Source organism: Procambarus clarkii, chromosome 75, assembly GCF_040958095.1.
Source record: "Procambarus clarkii isolate CNS0578487 chromosome 75, FALCON_Pclarkii_2.0, whole genome shotgun sequence".
Lineage (NCBI taxonomy): Eukaryota > Metazoa > Arthropoda > Malacostraca > Decapoda > Cambaridae > Procambarus > Procambarus clarkii.
Window position 1 is genome coordinate 19,383,062 of NC_091224.1, and position 18,282 is coordinate 19,401,343.

The 18,282-nt window shown below is 39.0% G+C and overlaps 1 protein-coding gene across 4 annotated transcripts in view; it reads left to right on the plus strand.

Moving 5' to 3' along the window:
• The first annotated feature begins 2,166 nt into the window (after positions 1–2,166).
• RagC-D (Ras-related GTP binding C/D) overlaps positions 2,167–18,282 on the plus strand; it is a 34,478-nt gene continuing 18,362 nt past the window's right edge. The window contains exons 1-2 of one of the 4 annotated variants that reach the window (XM_069313247.1): positions 2,167–2,185; positions 17,581–17,753. In XM_069313247.1, coding sequence (XP_069169348.1) covers positions 2,183–2,185; positions 17,581–17,753 — 176 coding nt within the window. In that variant the 5' untranslated portion in view covers positions 2,167–2,182. The other 3 variants (XM_045764280.2, XM_045764281.2, XM_045764279.2) reach the window with 3 other exon arrangements.

Sequence of the window (18,282 nt, forward strand, 5' to 3'; positions counted from 1 at the left end):
ACGCATCATTACCAACCCGAGATTTTTTCTCACTTGTAAAAAAGCGGTCAAAATTAATTAAACATTGTTGTACGTCTTTAAGATTAATTACTAATTACCATAAAGGTGTGTGTAGCTGGTGGCCACTTATGATCACTCATTTTTTCTTGTTCATTATTTAAAATGCCATCAATACAATTATGTTTTTCAAAGTAATTTAATCTGGCAGCATATTGAGTTATTACCTAAAAGGTAAACTATGCATATTTCATTATTATAGTCATTATTATACCGCTCGAGAAACGCCTGAAAGGCAGCCTGGAGGCGGAACTTGACCACAGCACGGTGGCCCTGAAGCAGCTGGATGTAATTAAACAATTAGGAAAACTAAAACCAAACAAATCCCCAGGGCCGGATGAAGTGTTTGCCAGGGTGCTTAAAGAATGCAAAGAGGAGCTTTCCGAGCCACTGTCTACCATATTTAATAAATCAATAGAGTCAGGCAGAGTGCCAGTCATGGAAGGTAGCTAATGTGGTACCAATTTTTAAGAAAGGAGATAGAGCACTTGCGTCAAACTATCGGCCAATTAGCCTAACGTCTATTGTGGGAAAGTTACTTGAATCAATAATTGCATATACAATTCGTCTCCATCTTGAAAAACATAAATTAATAAATGAGTCGCAACATGGTTTTACAAATGGCCGTTCATGTTTAACAAATTTGCTAACTTTTTATTCCAGCATAGTTGAGGCAGTTGATAGTGGTAAGGATTGTGATGTTGTGTACCTTGACTTTAGCAAAGCTTTTGATACAGTGCCACATGAAAGACTAATTAAAAAAATAGAAGCTCATGGTATTGGGGGTGCTATATTAACTTGGATTAGGGCATGGCTATTCCAAAGGAAACAGAGTTAGTATAAATGGGGTTAAGTCAGAGTGGGATAATGTTGTTAGTGGAGTACCTCAGGGCTCTGTCCTGGGACCTCTGTTGTTTATAATATATATATAAATGATTTAGATTCAGGTTTGAGTAGCAACATTTGCAAATTTGCCGATGATACGAAAATCGGTAGGAAAATTAATTCGGAGGAGGACTCGCTATCACTTCAAGTTGATCTAGATAGGGTTATGAAATGGTCACATGATTGGCAAATGCAGTTTAATGCTGATAAATGTAAAGTTCTGAGGCTAGGTAATGATGATAGAGTTACAAGATACGAGCTAGATGGTGTTGAGATTGCGAAGTCGGATTGCGAAAGGGATCTGGGAGTTATGATTAGTAAGAATTTAAAACAAAAGGATCAATGCATGAATGTTCGTAATAAGGCAAATCGGACACTTGGATTTATTAATCGCAGCGTTAGTAACAAGACACCTGGTGTGGTTCTCAAGCTATATCTTGCTCTAGTTAGGCCCCATTTAGATTATGCAGTTCAGTTTTGGTCGCCGTATTATAGAATGGATATAAATTCACTTGAACGTGTCCAACGTAGGATGACTAAGTTAATTCCCCAAATTAGAAATCTTTCATATGAAGAAAGATTAACAAAGCTTAAGTTGCATTCACTGGAAAGGCGAAGAGTTAGGGGTGACGTGATAGAGGTTTACAAGTGGATGAATGGACATAACAAAGGGGATATTAACAGGGTATTAAAAATATCAACACAAGACAGAACACGAAACAATGGGTATAAATTGGATAAGTTTAGATTTAGGAAAGATTTGGGTAAATACTATTTCAGTAACAGAGTTGTTGATTTGTGGAGCCAATTGCCGCGTAACGTGGTGGAGGTGGGGTCCCTCGATTGTTTCAAGCGTTGGTTGGACAAGTATATGAGTGGGATTGGGTGGTTATAGAATAGGAGCTGCCTCGTATTGGCCAATAGGCCTTCTGCAGTTACCTTTGTTCTTATGTTCTTATGCCCACCAGGTCAGACAGCTGTACATGTAGCACGTCCACCGGCACCGTAAACGCCAGACCAGCCGACAACGTTCTCTTCACTGGAGGGCGAGACGTCCCCATGGCTAAGTCGAACGTCACCCTGTCAGTGGCAAACCACCACCAGCAGGGCAAACCAGCAATCACCCCACGTAAACACTAGCCAGGAGCGGAGAGCCCTCAGGAACGTCCGACCTGGCCGGCGGTCACCACGCAACTCGGAGTTTTAATTGGAGTTTACCACCTCTCTTGGCTAGAGTTAGATGGTCATTACCTAGATAAGTTTTTTTTTTAATTGACTTGAGGGATTAGGTTAGGTTAGGTTAGGTCAGCCTAACCTAACCTAACATTTATTCATTACTAACGTATTGCCAGGAAGCTTTGTGAAGCTTGTGTAGCTTGTGGTAATTAGACGGACCCATTTAAAGATAGAGGTAGTACATACGATACCTAAAGCCACTAGTACGCATAGCGTTTCGGGCAATAAATAATAAACTACTGTTCTTCCCTACAATAGGCACCAGAGGCAAGGTTTCCCTAGAGTCTATGCCAACTTCTGACTTTCCTAGGCTGTAACCCTCAACAATTGCCTAACACCTAGATACCTGTTGACCAGACAACACACTAGAAGTTGAAGGGACGACGACGTTTCAGTCCGTCCTGGACCATTATCAAGTCTATTGTGATGAGGAGATTGATTGATTGATAAAGATTAAGCAGGTGAAGTCACAGTGAGAGGTTGTGTTAACCGGAGCTCCTGAGTGTTGTTATATTATCATAGCAATATGGAAGTTGTAGTGAAGGACCTGGTGACTCTAGTGGGAGCCCTGAGGACAGAGATGGACTCTCTGCGGGAGGAGGTGCGTCAGCTTAAAAAACAACGAGAAGTAACGAAGGAGGAGACCAGCAGTAAAGGGACCTCGTCTTGGAGAGTTGCGAAAGACAGGGGCCTTAAGAAGACTTTGATAAAGCCGCCTTCAAACGCCATAGCAACTTCAAATTCATTTGACGTTTTGGAGGACGAGTGCTGTGGAGAGACTGTGGATCGCGCAAAAGGGAAAGCAACGAAGAGAAAGGAAGCGCAGGCCCCTCAGAAAGTAAAGGAAGTACCTAAGCAAACATTAGTTGTGGGAGATTCCCAGATAAGGTATTTGGATAGAACGTTTTGTGCTAGAGATAGGGGGAACAGGTTAAGGGTTTGCTATCCCGGAGCTGGCATTGGTGATATTATAAACAACATGAATGATATTATGGCTGGTAATGGGAACAATCCCATTATTTGCTTTAGCGTGGGAGGAAATGATGTTGGTCGAGTCAGGAGTGAGGAACTGATTCAGAGGTATAAAACAGCCATAGAGTTAGTTAGGAGCAAGGGAGGAATCCCGATCATATGTGGCATTCTTCCAAGAAAGGGAGTGGGAAATGAATGGATATCGAGGGCACTTGGTGTCAATTGCCGGCTGGAAAGATATTGCAAATCAAATGCAATATCTTTCATAGACAACTGGGAACACTTCTATGGAAGAAATGAAATGTATGCTCGTGATGGGGTGCATCTATCGAGAGCTGGGGTTGTTGCTGTTGCGAACTCGCTAGAAGAAGTGGTTAGAGGTGTTTGTTTGGGTTTAAACTGTTAGTAGATAGAGGTATGGGAATTGATTTGGAGGAAGGAGGTAATAAAAGTATGTGTTTGTGGGAGAAAGGAATTGGCAAAACGATCAGGGAAAGAGAAGGTCCGCAAAATAACAATTCACTTAGGGTATATTACACTAACCGTAGAAGTCTAAGAAATAAAATTAACGAATTAAATGCTCTTGTCTGCACAGAAAAAATAGATATTATTGCACTTACCGAAACGTGGATGAATGTAGAAAATAGAGAACTATTAGCTGAATATCAAATATATGGATTTAAACTATTTCACACAGATAGATATATTAGACGAGGAGGTGGAGTAGCCATATATGTTAGGGACAATTTGAAATGTAGTCTCAAAGAGGGAATCAAAACAGAGCCACACACAGAAACTATTTGGATTGAATTAAACGAAAAAGCTAATAATATTATAATAGGAGTAATATATAGGCCACCAAATTTAGACAGAATGGAAGCAAAGCATCTATGGGATGAAATATCTAGAGCATCTAGATCTAACAGTATTTATGTCATGGGTGACTTTAATTTTAGCGGAATAAACTGGTTGAATAAAACAGGGAATAGTGAAGCAGAAGATTTTCTAGAATTAATTGACGATTGCTTTCTTACGCAACACATTAAGGAACCAACACGGGAAAATAATATTTTAGATTTAGTGTTAACTAACAGGGAAACGCAAATTAATGACATCGAAATAGGGAGTGAGCTAGGGAGCAGTGATCACAAAGAAATCAGATTTAGCATAGAATGGAATAGACCAGTAGGAGAAAATTCTGTTAAAGTGCCAGATTTTCGAAAAGCTGATTTTAATAGCCTAAGAAATTTTTTGGGTCAAATTGATTGGAAAGGCTTGGGTATGGGGTGTGGGCCGGTCTTGGAGCGAGACATGAACCCAGCGATAGGTGACTTAAATGGGGATTTCGATGTGGATTCAATATATAACTTATTTAAGAATATTCTAAACAAAGCACAGGAACGTAGTATACCATACAAATTGAATAGATCGTATACTAATGACCCAAAGTGGATAACAAAGAATTTGAAGAACCTTATAGGTAAAAAGAGAGCTTGGTACAAAAGGATTAAAAATGGGGAGGTCACTTTAGAACAGGAATTCGTACAACTGGTTAGAAATGTTAAAAAAGAGATAAGGAAAGCAAAAAGAAACTATGAAGTTCGCATAGCAGGGCAAGCAAAGACAAATCCTAAAGGGTTTTTTCAGTTATATCGTACTAAGACTAGGGAAAGGATAGGTCCATTAAAAACTGAGACAGGTCAAATAACAGATAGTGATGAAGAGATGAGTAGTATTTTTAATAAATATTTTGTATCTGTATTTACTAAAGAGGAACTTAACAATATGCCTTCAGCCGAACAAGTCTATGTGGGTGGGGACGAGGACAGGTTGACGAGTTTAGCAGTTACCAGGGAGGATGTTCTTAAACAAATAGTAAAACTCAAACCAAACAAATCCCCAGGGCCGGATGAAGTGTTTGCTAGGGTGCTTAAAGAATGCAAAGAGGAGCTTTGTGACCCACTGTCAACCATATTTAATAAATCAATAGAGTCAGGCAGAGTGCCAGAGTTTTGGAAAGTTGCTAATGTGATACCAGTTTTTAAGAAAGGAGATAGATCACTTGCGTCTAACTATCGACCAATTAGCCTAACGTCTATTGTGGGAAAGTTACTCGAATCTATAATAGCAAATAAAATTCGTCTTCATCTTGAAAAACATAAATTAATAATTGAGTCGCAACATGGTTTTATAAATGGCCGTTCATGTTTAACAAATTTGTTATCTTTTTATTCTAGCATTGTTGAGGCAGTTGATAGTGGTAAGGATTGCGATGTTGTATACCTTGACTTTAGCAAAGCTTTTGATACAGTGCCACATGAAAGACTGATTAAAAAAATAGAGTCTCATGGTATTGGGGGTGCTATATTAAGCTGGATTAGGGCATGGCTATACCAAAGGAAACAGAGAGTTAGTATAAATGGAATCAAGTCAGAGTGGGAAAATGTTGTAAGTGGAGTGCCTCAAGGCTCTGTCCTGGGACCTCTGTTGTTTATAATATATATAAATGATTTAGATTCAGGTTTGAGTAGCAACATTTGCAAATTTGCCGATGATACGAAAATCGGTAGGGAAATTAATTCGGAGGAGGACTCACTATCACTTCAAGTTGATCTAGATAGGGTTTTGAAATGGTCAAAGGATTGGCAGATGCAGTTTAATGCTGATAAATGTAAAGTTCTGAGGTTAGGTAATGATGATAGAGTTACAAGATACGAGCTAGATGGTGTTGTGATTGCGAAAGGGATCTGGGAGTTATGATTAGTAAGAATTTAAAACAAAAGGATCAATGCATAAATGTTCGTAATAAGGCAAATCGGACACTTGGATTTATTAATCGCAGCGTTAGTAACAAGACACCTGGTGTGGTTCTCAAGCTATATCTTGCTCTAGTTAGGCCCCATTTAGATTATGCAGTTCAGTTTTGGTCGCCATATTATAGAATGGATATAAATTCACTTGAACGTGTCCAGCGTAGGATGACTAAGTTAATTCCCCAAATTAGAAATCTTTCATATGAAGAAAGATTAACAAAGCTTAAGTTGCATTCACTGGAAAGTGAATCCTCTTGAGTCAAGAGAGATACGTTTTAGACTACACAATGAAACTGCTATAGACAATTTTATAACTGCTACTGATAATGTCAACTGGGAGTCCGAGTTAGGTAACATAGAGGACATCAACCTAGCAGTTCAATCTTTTCTTCAAAAAACTCTTAGCCTTTATAATACCCACTGTCCTATGCTTACAAAACAAGTCACAACCAAAAGGCTTAACAATCCCTGGCTTACAAAGGGAATACTTAAATCTATTAATAAAAAACATGACCTTGAGAAGAAGTATAGGTTAGGAATTGTCTCCAAAGAATTCTCAAAGAATTACTCATTATTGCTATCTAAGATAATTAGACGAGCCAAAACTAAATACTACGAAGATAAATTTACCCAAATAAAGAGCAACATTAAACAAACTTGGAGAACAATTTCACAAATATTGGGATCAAAGAAGTCTTTAAATAACAAACCGACTCTCCTGTCTAATAACGATGGTCAGCTTTCAGCCTCTGATTCTGCTATTGAGTTCAATAGGTTCTTCTCTTCCATTGGTTCATCCCTTGCTAATGATATTCCATCTTCCAGTACTGACATTAAGGACTATCTTACAGGGAACTATCCCCAGTCTCTGTACCTAAAGCCTATTGATTCCATTGACGTCAATGAGATAATCCTTTCCCTTAAAACCAAGTCTGGTGCCCTTGAGGAGATACCAACTTTAATCTACAAAAAAGCCTCCAGATCTTTAGCCCCTGCTATTGCTTTGCTCTTCAACAAGTCACTTGAACTCCAAACCTTTCCAGATATTCTAAAAAAAGCGAGAGTAACGCCTGTCCACAAATGTGGTGATCTCACAGATGTTAACAACTACAGACCTATATCAATCCTGCCAAACTTGTCAAAAATTTTTGAAAAACTAATCTATAAGCAGCTTTACTCATATCTAGCCAAACTCAATATACTTAGCCCTTGCCAATATGGCTTCAGGCCCAAAAAAAGCACTAACGATGCACTTATTAGTATGCTTAACTCGATTCATACAGCTCTTGATAAAAATGAGTTCCCTGTTGGGTTATTTGTGGACCTGCGTAAAGCTTTCGATACTGTCAACCACCAAAACCTTCTTCTTAAATTACATCATTATGGTGTCAGAGGACACTCCCTACAATACCTCAAATCCTACCTTACTGACAGGCTCCAATGTGTTTCTGTGAATAATACAATTTCTCCCACCCTACCCATCAACATTGGTGTTCCCCAGGGCAGCATACTTGGCCCTCTCCTCTTTCTCATCTACATTAATGACCTTCCAAATGCCTCACAACACCTCAAACCAATTCTATTTGCTGTCGACACAACCTTCATTTACTCCAGTCCTGATCCCCTTGCTCTAAATGCCACAGTAAATACTGAGCTAAATAAAGTCCATCTGTGGCTAACTGCCAACAAACTCACCCTTAACAATGACAAAACTTTCTATATTCTGTTTGGCAATAAATCCTCTAATCAAATAAATCTCAAAATAAACAATACCCAAATTTGTAACAAATTAGATGGCAAATTCCTTGGCATTCTCATTGACCACAAGCTGAATTTCCAGGGACACATTCTAAACATATCAAAAAAAGTTTCAAAAACTGTGGGCATTCTTTCTAAGATCAGATATTATGTACCACGCCCTGCCCTGGTGACTCTCTATTACTCCCTTATCTATCCATATCTCAACTATGGTATTTGTGCTTGGGGCTCTACTACCCAAAATCACTTACGTCCTCTAATTACTCAACACAAAGCTGCTATTAGGACAATATCCAATTCTGGCCCCAGACATCACTCGGTACCCCTACTCAAATCTCTGAATATGTTAGACATTAAGTCACTGCACATTCTCTCATGTGTATTATACATATATAAAACGCTAAACTATAATGCCAATCCTGATCTCAAAAGCTTCATAGAAGGTTGTAACAGAACCCATGAGCACCACACCAGAAATAAATACAGTTTTGATATTCCTAGAGTACGACTTAATTAAACCAGAAATGCTCTACAAATCAAGGGGCCCAGAATGTGGAATGACCTTCCCAACCATGTTAAAGACTGTACCTCTCTCAACCAGTTTAAGTATATTATTAGTATCATCTTAACTCTTGTGGGTGTGATGAGATCTGCCATATATGTTTATTTTAGTTTGTGTGTGTTAGGGTATTAGGTATGCTTAATGGTCCGTCTCGCCATGCCTTGTGGCTGGGGGGATCGGGCTCCGAAGCTACATAAAAACCCTATACCCCCCCGAAGTGGCAAGGGGAGTTAGGGGACAAAAAAAAAATAAAAACGAAGCTATACCTAATAAATTCCCTGTAACCTACCTTACCCCTCTATTGTCAACCCATGTATGTTTTTTTTTTTTTTTTTTTTTTCAAATCAACGCTGTTTGAATGTAATTTTCTGTAATAATTTGTAATTGTATTTGTGCTGCTTTTTCAACAATGTTCCCCCCTCTTTTACCTCTATTTTTATTTGTACTCAACGCATTTTTTTCTTTTTACCCATTAGTTTTAAGCTTTAGTCATTAGTGTTTTTTCCTGTCCGAAACGCTTTGCGTAATTAGTGGCTTTAGGCATTGTATGTACTAGCTCTATCTATAAAGCCAACAAACTTTGTAAAATCTGTAACGGTTCTATTGTTACGTAAAGTATGGTGACAAATAAACACAGACACTAAGATACTATATATATATTTGGTCGAATATTCAGAAGTACACAGGTGATACGTTGGTGTGAGTTGAGCGCACTGAGCGTTGGTACAGTATCTCGCAAGTGTCTGCTCTAGACCACACTTGAAAGTAGACTAGTTAATGTTCGCTACACCGCTGCTTATATTGCTCGGGCATCTCACCGTGTTGCCCGGGCAACGCCTCACCTCATTCATCTCCTAAGGTTGACAGGAACATTAACACTATATTTGGAGCGAGTATATTATTGGGATAATCTACTCGCTACAGAACTCCCCCTCCCAGGGGATGAAAGGAAAAATACTTGATCAAGGAACTTAGCTGGTCGGCGAATTGTACGCCCTGCTCGCTTTACATAACCATCAAAGTTAACTTCCTCCTCTTCGCTGATGTCATCTAACTGGGGTCGTAGGGTGGGAGGTCGCACGTACAGGATCGTCCGTCGTCGTAGGATCAGGTTGTAGTGCGGCTGGTAACTGGGGTCGAAAAGTGAACTGCGTAGTCGGCGGATGTGTCTCTGGATTTAGCAGTGTTGCAGACGTTGAGACGAAGCCTGGAGCAGAGCAGAGAGCTGAGTGAGGCCGGAGTCGTGGAGCTCTATGTGGGAGAGCGTGGCGGCTCGATTGAGAATTGTGAGTGTCTAAACTCGGGGAGCGAGAGCGTGGCAGCTCGATTGAGAATTGTGAGTGTCTAAACTCGGGGAGCGAGAGCGTGGCGGCTCGATGCGGTCGTAGTCTGCTGTCTGCTCTGTGTCGAAGCTGTAGCGTCTTGGGTTGATTAGGACTGTACACGCCGAGTACTACATTGTTGACTGTGGAAATTGTAGTCTGGTACTAAAAGATGTAGGCAGTGTGTGGACAAGCTCGGTGTAGCAGGAGAGAAGAATGTGCATAATTGTTGCGTCCTTGGGTCGCTGGTGGAGCATTTAGATCCGGGGCGGATGGGCTCGGGCACCAGGACATTAGGAGGTAATGTAGGCACGTAGTTAGGACAACGAGGGAATCACTGCTAGAGCTGAATTGTCCTGGAGGCGACGAAGAGTCGGAAACGCAAGCTGTAAGTCCTGTACTGCGCAAAGGGCTTGAGTCGGCAGAGTATCAAAATGCAGTGAACGTGTAGATGAATCTGACGAAAGAGCAGCTTTCGTGGGCGCCCCTGTAGAACAAGCAGTGCCCTGGCAGCGACGGAGAGTCGGCAGGGCAGGCTGTAGATCCCACATTATGTAGTTACTGATGAAGCTGCCAGATGAGTGAGTAGTGATCGTGGAGCAGCAAGCCGTAGTAGATGAAAATGCAGAGACGATCGCGATGAAAATCATAGCTGTGGCAAGAGTGTTGGCAACGTTCCATGACAGGTGGCTGTGGTCCACAGCAAGCAGCAGCAGCAGTGGAGGTCCAGTGAGAGTCCATGTTGTAGTCCATCGTGGCTGGGTATCGTCGAAACTTCGTGAAGGTCGAAAATAGCCTCCATCTGCATGAACCAAAATTCTGGCTCATCTGCGTTGTATGCTGGAAACCTGGTAGATAAATCCATGACGAATCTAGTTTGTGACTAGGTGTTCTTTTTCACTCACTGGGTCACCAATGTAACGGTTCTATTGTTACGTAAAGTAACAATACAAATAAACACTGTGACAAATAAACACAGACACTAAGATACTATATATATATTTGGTCGAATATACAGAAGTACACCGGTGATACTTTGGTGTGAGTTGAGCGCACTAAGCGTCGGTACAGTATCTCGCAAGTGTCTGCTCTAGACCACACTTGAAAGTAGACTAGCCAATGTTCGCTACACCGCTGCTTATATTGCTCGGGCAACACCTCACCTCATTCATCTCCAAAGGTTGACAGGAATATTAACACTATATTTGGAGCGAGTATATTATTGGGATAATCTACTCGCTACAAATCTCTTTATGTATGTACCTTTACCTAAATAAAAATTATTATTATTATTATTATTATTATTATAAAGGCGAAGAGTTAGGGGTGACATGATAGAGGTTTACAAGTGGGTGAATGGACATAACAAAGGGGATATTAATAGGGTATTAAAAGTACATAAGAACATAAGAACATAAGAACAAAGGTAACTGCAGAAGGCCTATTGGCCCATACGAGGCAGCTCCTATTCTATAACCACCCAATCCCACTCATATACTTGTCCAACCCGCGCTTGAAACAATCGAGGGACCCCACCTCCACCACGTTACGCGGCAATTGGTTCCACAAATCTACAACCCTGTTACTGAACCAGTATTTACCCAAGTCTTTCCTAAATCTAAACTTATCCAATTTATACCCATTGTTTCGTGTTCTGTCCTGTGTTGATACTTTTAATACCCTATTAATATCCCCCTTGTTATGTCCATTCACCCACTTGTAAACCTCTATCATGTCGCCCCTAACTCTTCGCCTTTCCAGTGAATGCAACTTAAGCTTTGTTAATCTTTCTTCATATGAAAGATTTCTAATTTGGGGAATTAACTTAGTCATCCTACGCTGGACACGTTCAAGTGAATTTATATCCATTCTATAATATGGCGACCAAAACTGAACTGCATAATCTAAATGGGGCCTAACTAGAGCAAGATATAGCTTGAGAACCACACCAGGTGTCTTGTTACTAACGCTGTGATTAATAAATCCAAGTGTCCGATTTGCCTTATTACGAACATTTATGCATTGATCCTTTTGTTTTAAATTCTTACTAATCATAACTCCCAGATCCCTTTCGCAATCCGACTTCGCAATCACAACACCATCTAGCTCGTATCTTGTAACTCTATCATCATTACCTAACCTCAGAACTTTACATTTATCAGCATTAAACTGCATCTGCCAATCCTTTGACCATTTCAAAACCCTATCTAGATCAACTTGAAGTGATAGTGAGTCCTCCTCCGAATTAATTTCCCTACCGATTTTCGTATCATCGGCAAATTTGCAAATGTTGCTACTCAAACCTGAATCTAAATCATTTATATATATTATAAACAACAGAGGTCCCAGGACAGAGCCTTGAGGCACTCCACTTACAACATTTTCCCACTCTGACTTGATTCCATTTATACTAACTCTCTGTTTCCTTTGGTATAGCCATGCCTTTGGTATAGCCATAGCTATACTTTGGTATAGCAAAGTATCAACACAAGACAGAACACGAAACAATGGGTATAAATTGCATAAGTTTTGATTTAGGAAAGACTTGGGTAAATACTGGTTCAGTAACAGGGTTGTTGATTTGTGGAACCAATTGCCGCGTAACATTGTGGAGGTGGGGTCCCTCGATTGTTTCAAGCATGGGTTGGACATGTATATGAGTGGGATTGGGTGGTTATAAATAGGAGCTGTCTCGTATGGGCCAATAGGCCTTCTGCAGTTGCCTTTGTTCTTATGTTCTTATGTTCTTATGAAATCTACCGCCCCTGGGGAGGATGGAGTAACTTATGAAATACTTAATGAACTTGCCATTATGACGAAAAGCCCACTTTTAGACCTCTTTAATATTAGTTATAAAGAGGGCAGTATTCCCAGTAAATGGAAATAAGCTATGATCATCCTTATCCCTAAAGCCAATGGAGAGTACAGACCTGTGTCTTTAACCTCGTGTTTTTGTAAAATGATGGAGAGGATCATTTTAAATAGACTTTTATATATAATAGGTGATCAGCTGTCTAGTAATTTGTTGAGCCACTATTACGCAAAGCGTTTCGGGCACTTGAGTCCCATACATGCAAGCTCGATCAGGATTGCAATCCCTTATGCCTTATCAAATGCTCCTTTGATGTCAACAAACACAGAATACTTAGCTATGTCATTTGCTAAATAATTATGCAATTAGTTGTGCTCTGCCCTTTAACAAATCCATTAAGCCCTGCCTCTAGTTCCTTTACATAATCCTCATACCCCTTCAAAGTGCTATATATAGTCATACTGGTTTAGCGCTTCCTCCTGATAATTACCTTATCTTACATTTCATTTCTCGTGAACCTTATGGCATGTCCAATTTATTTTAATAAAAGTAATCCCTTGGTTTTTTATTTATTTGTTTTGTTTTTGTTTTTAAAGTTTAATGACTCAGATATGAAGCTCCGAGATTTCTTCTAAAGTTCCATCGTGTTTCCCCTTTTATTTAAGTCAGATATTAAAAATAAAAACTCAGACTTATTCGTATACGTATATAATCATTGATATCATAATATTCAGTTTACTGTATATTAATGTTAAGAAATTTAAATATATAAATCAGCCCATCTTGTGGCTGTACATTAGTCTCTCACGTGATTGTTTACTATTATCATATGATCGGGCCAAACCTCCCCTGCTATGGTAAAGTTACATCGTTTAGTGCTATTTTCTCAGGGAGGAGGTGTGATGCGGCCCTCATATATCTCTTACAGAATGTATAAGCCAAAGTTGGTCTGCTGTTTTGTTAAAACAGCAGATTTTCTGTAGAAATATAGTGAAGAGTGAAGTGTCGCGTTTAAAGGTCTTTCCTCGACACTGTTCTTGTTCTAATCTAAACCAAATATTGAATGGGTTTCTGATTTGTTATGTTAGAAATGGAGAAACAAGTAGCATGATAGAAAATTAACACCATATGATGAGGTATTTAAAGTGTTAAAAAAGGTTAATATTACAGTTGCATGTATAGTTAACAATATGGCTTAAAGGGTGCCATGTGGGTCATCTCTTGTTGGAGGTTCTTCACATATGGATATTAAAACCTACCTTTACCATTGATATGTTGTAAGAATGTGTGTTGCTTATTGCATTGTGTGGTTGTTTAAAAGTTAACAAGTATGAAAAATGCAGATTTTAAAGTGAGAATGAACAAAAACCAGTTTGTGGTCTGCCTGAGCTCAGTATGACACTTTCCAAGTCAATATGCTGTGATGGCATGATGTCCAGGGTGATAATATTTCTTGTTACATTTACCATCTTTGTTTTGTCCTCTTTATTAGGTGCAGTGTATGTAGTCACCATCCATTTTATAGTTGATTTTGTTCGTTCATTATCCTCCCCATACCCATTCTGTGAGTCAGTAGTGGACATCACACCTGTCCTGTGGGCGATAGTTGAAAGGTTTACAGAGGCACATAATAGGCTCAGGAACTGAACCTCAAATTCATTTAACTAAGCAAGCTACAGTATAATAAGCTAATAAGCTAGTTACACAATTTAATGTATATGACGATAGTCTATTTTATAGCACCATTGGTTCAAGATCTAGACCATTACAGTCTCTCAATTGAATAATATACATCTGGTGAACCATTTATATATATTCCAATTATACATCCCACACCCATCCAATGGGCAGCAGTAAAAAGTTTACAATCATGTGCATGCACTACCCCATAGTAAAGAGACCTTGGATGTTTGATTAAGATTTCTGGTAGTACTGAGTACTGTACCTCATTTTGAAGGAAATGTTTCCACATTTCTTGATCACCTGTAATAATTGTCTCTCACTTCTTATATTTTCTTACATTCTGTTACATAGTGACGTAAGGTATGTGAACAGTTCTGCTGACAAAGTTTACATTTAGTCAGATCCACTTCGGCAGATGGTGAAAACTTCCAGTGGTGCTTGTAGCAGTAGTAAAATCTAGAAGTTTGCTGATCTTACTGGATGACCCATAGATGTGTGTGATGATACTGTAGTTGGAATCACTAGTGGAAATTTCAGGTCTGGTAAATCTTGCTGCAGTTTTTAGTATATTACAGTCCTGAGGCTGCTCAAAGGCAATACAAGTTGGTAATCAACTCCCTCATTAAGACCACATGATTTGGCTAACTTATCAGTTCTATCATGCGTTTGAAGGCCAATATGAGATGAGATCCATAGGAGACTCAGGAGCTCGGTTATTTGGGACCAAATCATGGTTTTTTGGTAAAGGTTATGCAGTATACTTATTTGCATTATAAGAACATGTGAATTAGATGGCCTTGGAATTTGTTTTTGAGAGCACTGTATACCAACTTTTAACTCTTGTAATAGTAGTAGGCATCCATCAGTCTCAGGAGACTATGGATTTGCGCTCTGGTTGTAGGTCTGGAGTGGCCTTTCCAGGGTGCAAAGTCAGGTTAGGTTGATGAGAAGCGGCAGGTCCTCCCTCTCCATGGCACCGAAAATCTCCAATGGAAAGGCAAATTCCAATACGATTGGTTCCAGTGCCCTCGCAGGAACTGTGAGCTCCAGAATTGACCTTGAAGTTGGTGAAAGAAGGCACAGGGACTCCAAACCCGGAGACTGCTGTGGTCGTGGCCGGAGAAGAACCACCCCATCAAGGGCAAGAACAACCCTAGCCTCCTGAAACAGAGCCCATGCCGCACGAGTCCCAGGAGGTGGACGTCCCAGTCCCGCACCTACGGGTTCCAGACAGAGATTGTCACAGCCCCCTTTCACCTAAGGCCGGCTTCCTTCAAGACCAAGCAGAAGGAAGAGTGATAATTATTATTATAATTATTATCATAATGTTAATATAATTTATTAATAATTATCACTCATTTTCTTGGTCAAGATATGTGTTTTAGGATGATGGAAAATGTTAGGTTTGGTCAGAAAATGTAGGCATGAATATATATATTTTTAACCGTGTAACTCTTGTAACACGGTTAAAAATATGTTTATGCCTACATTTTCTGACCAAGCCTAACATTTTTCATTATCCTAAAACATTTATCTTAACCAAGAAAATGATTGTTAAAAGTTCAGCTTTCAGTTTTGATTTCAGCATGAAGTATTCATATTTTGCTTTAACCCATGCACCTACTTAACCACTATGTTGATAACCTAGCATGATTTCAGTTTTGTGTATCTAATTGTTGTTTAAATAGCTTAAGGTAAGGTCACAATTACTCAGTCAAATGCAGAGCACTGCCTCCTGCACTTAAATATACAGTGTATACGGTATTGAACATATAAGACCTGCATCATTGGATAAAACAAAACCATAAAAATGCCAGGAACTTCAAATAATGTCTACCACAATAGCATTTTGAAATATGAAAGGTATCTTAAAAATAAAAAATGCAGAACTTTAGCAGTTCATAAGTTTATAAGAACTTTATAAGTGAGTGCATGCTACTAATAAAAATGTTGAAGAAATTTTCTAGGATTGTCAAATTGTACAGAAATGCTAGATATTTTATTTTATTCATTTTGGTTTTCTTGTGGATGTAAGCATTATAAACTACAGAATGACAGGCAATATCTAGACATGTGCATTGCTGTACAGTAATTGTAAAAACCACCAAAACTATATTCTTCAGATCAATTGAAAATGCCACCAAAGCATACCGATACTCCATGCTACCTCGTACAATGCATTAATATTAGATCTTAATGCTCAGTGAGTCCCCTTGATATAAGCCATCAAATATTTGGGTTGCCAATGCCAGTGGCTGTGCTAGTGTTGAGTCATGTGAAGATTGGACCATGCAGGTATGTATATCATTAGAATGTTGCCTAATGGAATGAAAGGCAGGTGGGGGTATAGTGTGGATCATAATTCTGTATATACAGTACAGTACATATATAGATTTAAGGTCCCAGTAGTACAGTCGTCTACATTCTCAACTCATAATCAGGAATTCCAGGTTCAAATCCTGGTTGGGACAGAAATGGTTAGGCACATTCCCTATCACCTGGTGTTTCTGTTCACCTAGCAGTAAATAGATACCCAGGAGTTAGTCAGCATGTTGTGGGGGGGGGTTGCATCCTAGTGAGGGTCAGTAATTCGACCATGGGGGGACTTCGATATAAGCCTAGCATGTCTATATATACATTGGCTGCCTGTTCCCCTGACACAATGAATTACAGTACTACTGTATTATTATTAAATTCTTTTACTAATAGGTGATACTGTATAACTTTCTGGTTGAACACTGGCAACTGAGTGGCAAAATACCTCACAAGCACTATAGGTTCAGCTTCCTGCATATTTTGGTTAATATCACAGTAAATATTAAATTTATTGACAAGATTATTTTCATTTTATAGACCAACATATCTTCTTTCCATTCATGCCATAAGCATTTCTAAAACATTTTTAATTGTAAACGCAAAACTTCAGATCTGAAAATAATGGAAATGATTGTTTCGGTCCATCCTGGAGTACTATCAAGTTGTGAAATAATTATTTTCAGATTTGTGGGTTGGGTGACTAATTTTCAGCCACGGTATTGTGATATACAGTTTATAAATTGTATTTGTATAGCCAATTTGAACTTGACCTCCTTGTGTATTTTTTTGTATGCGATTGTCAACACCAATGCACATCAAATTAAAAGTATATACAGTACAGGGTATTTATATACAGGTATGTATGTATGTAGGTATGCATGTACTGTATGTCTATTAATTTACCGGGCATGTTGTTGCAAATGTGGAAAGAAATCAATTAGTGGCTGGACACTGTCAGAGCCACTAATGGTGCACTCGTAAAAGTTAGCTGTCATCAGGAAAAATTATTGCAATTTGAATGTAGTATTGTATAGATCTGTTTTAAAACACTATATAAATTTAATATGAATTGAGATGCTAGTTTTTTATATATACAGTATATAAGAATAAGTTTTGTGGGGGGTAACAAAATATTGTAATCTAGAAATGCTGTTGTTTTTCCAGGCTTCATACAGTCAAGAGGATGACGAACACTACCGTGGGGAGTTTGGGGCTGGCTATGTGGTGGGATCTTTTCCAAAGGATTTTGTGTATGGACCAGATGACCCTGACCAGGATATGACTCTCATCTTTGCACCAGATCAAAAACCGAAAATTTTACTCATGGGACTTAGAAGGCATGTAAAGTAATAGTCTGTTTGGGCAGTTTATATGCCTGTATGTATTGATGCCTGTATGGAAAATACTGTATCGTATTGTACATACTTCTTGTCCAGATAGTTTGTGTTTCTCAGCTCTGTTTACAGATCTGCCTGTGAAGAAAATGTATACAATACTATAGTGTGTATATATATTTAGGTCTTTGAAATTGAATACACAAGGATTATGCACATTGCCCACATAGGTGAAGCTGTTAATGTATGCAGTGTGCATACATATAATGTATGTATATGTATGCAGTGTGCATACATATAATGTATGTATATGTATGCAGTGTGTAAATGGTCATTACAAAACTGCTGGTACTGATAATGGGTAAATGTCGAATCAGTATTTGGCTCTGCTTGAACACACTTTATGAATATGGCTAGCTAGCATGGCACTACCTGAATAGAACATGAAACATTGGACACAAATTGGATAAGTTTAGATTCAGGACAAACCTGGATGAATACTGGTTGAAAATAGGGTTATTGATTTAATTTA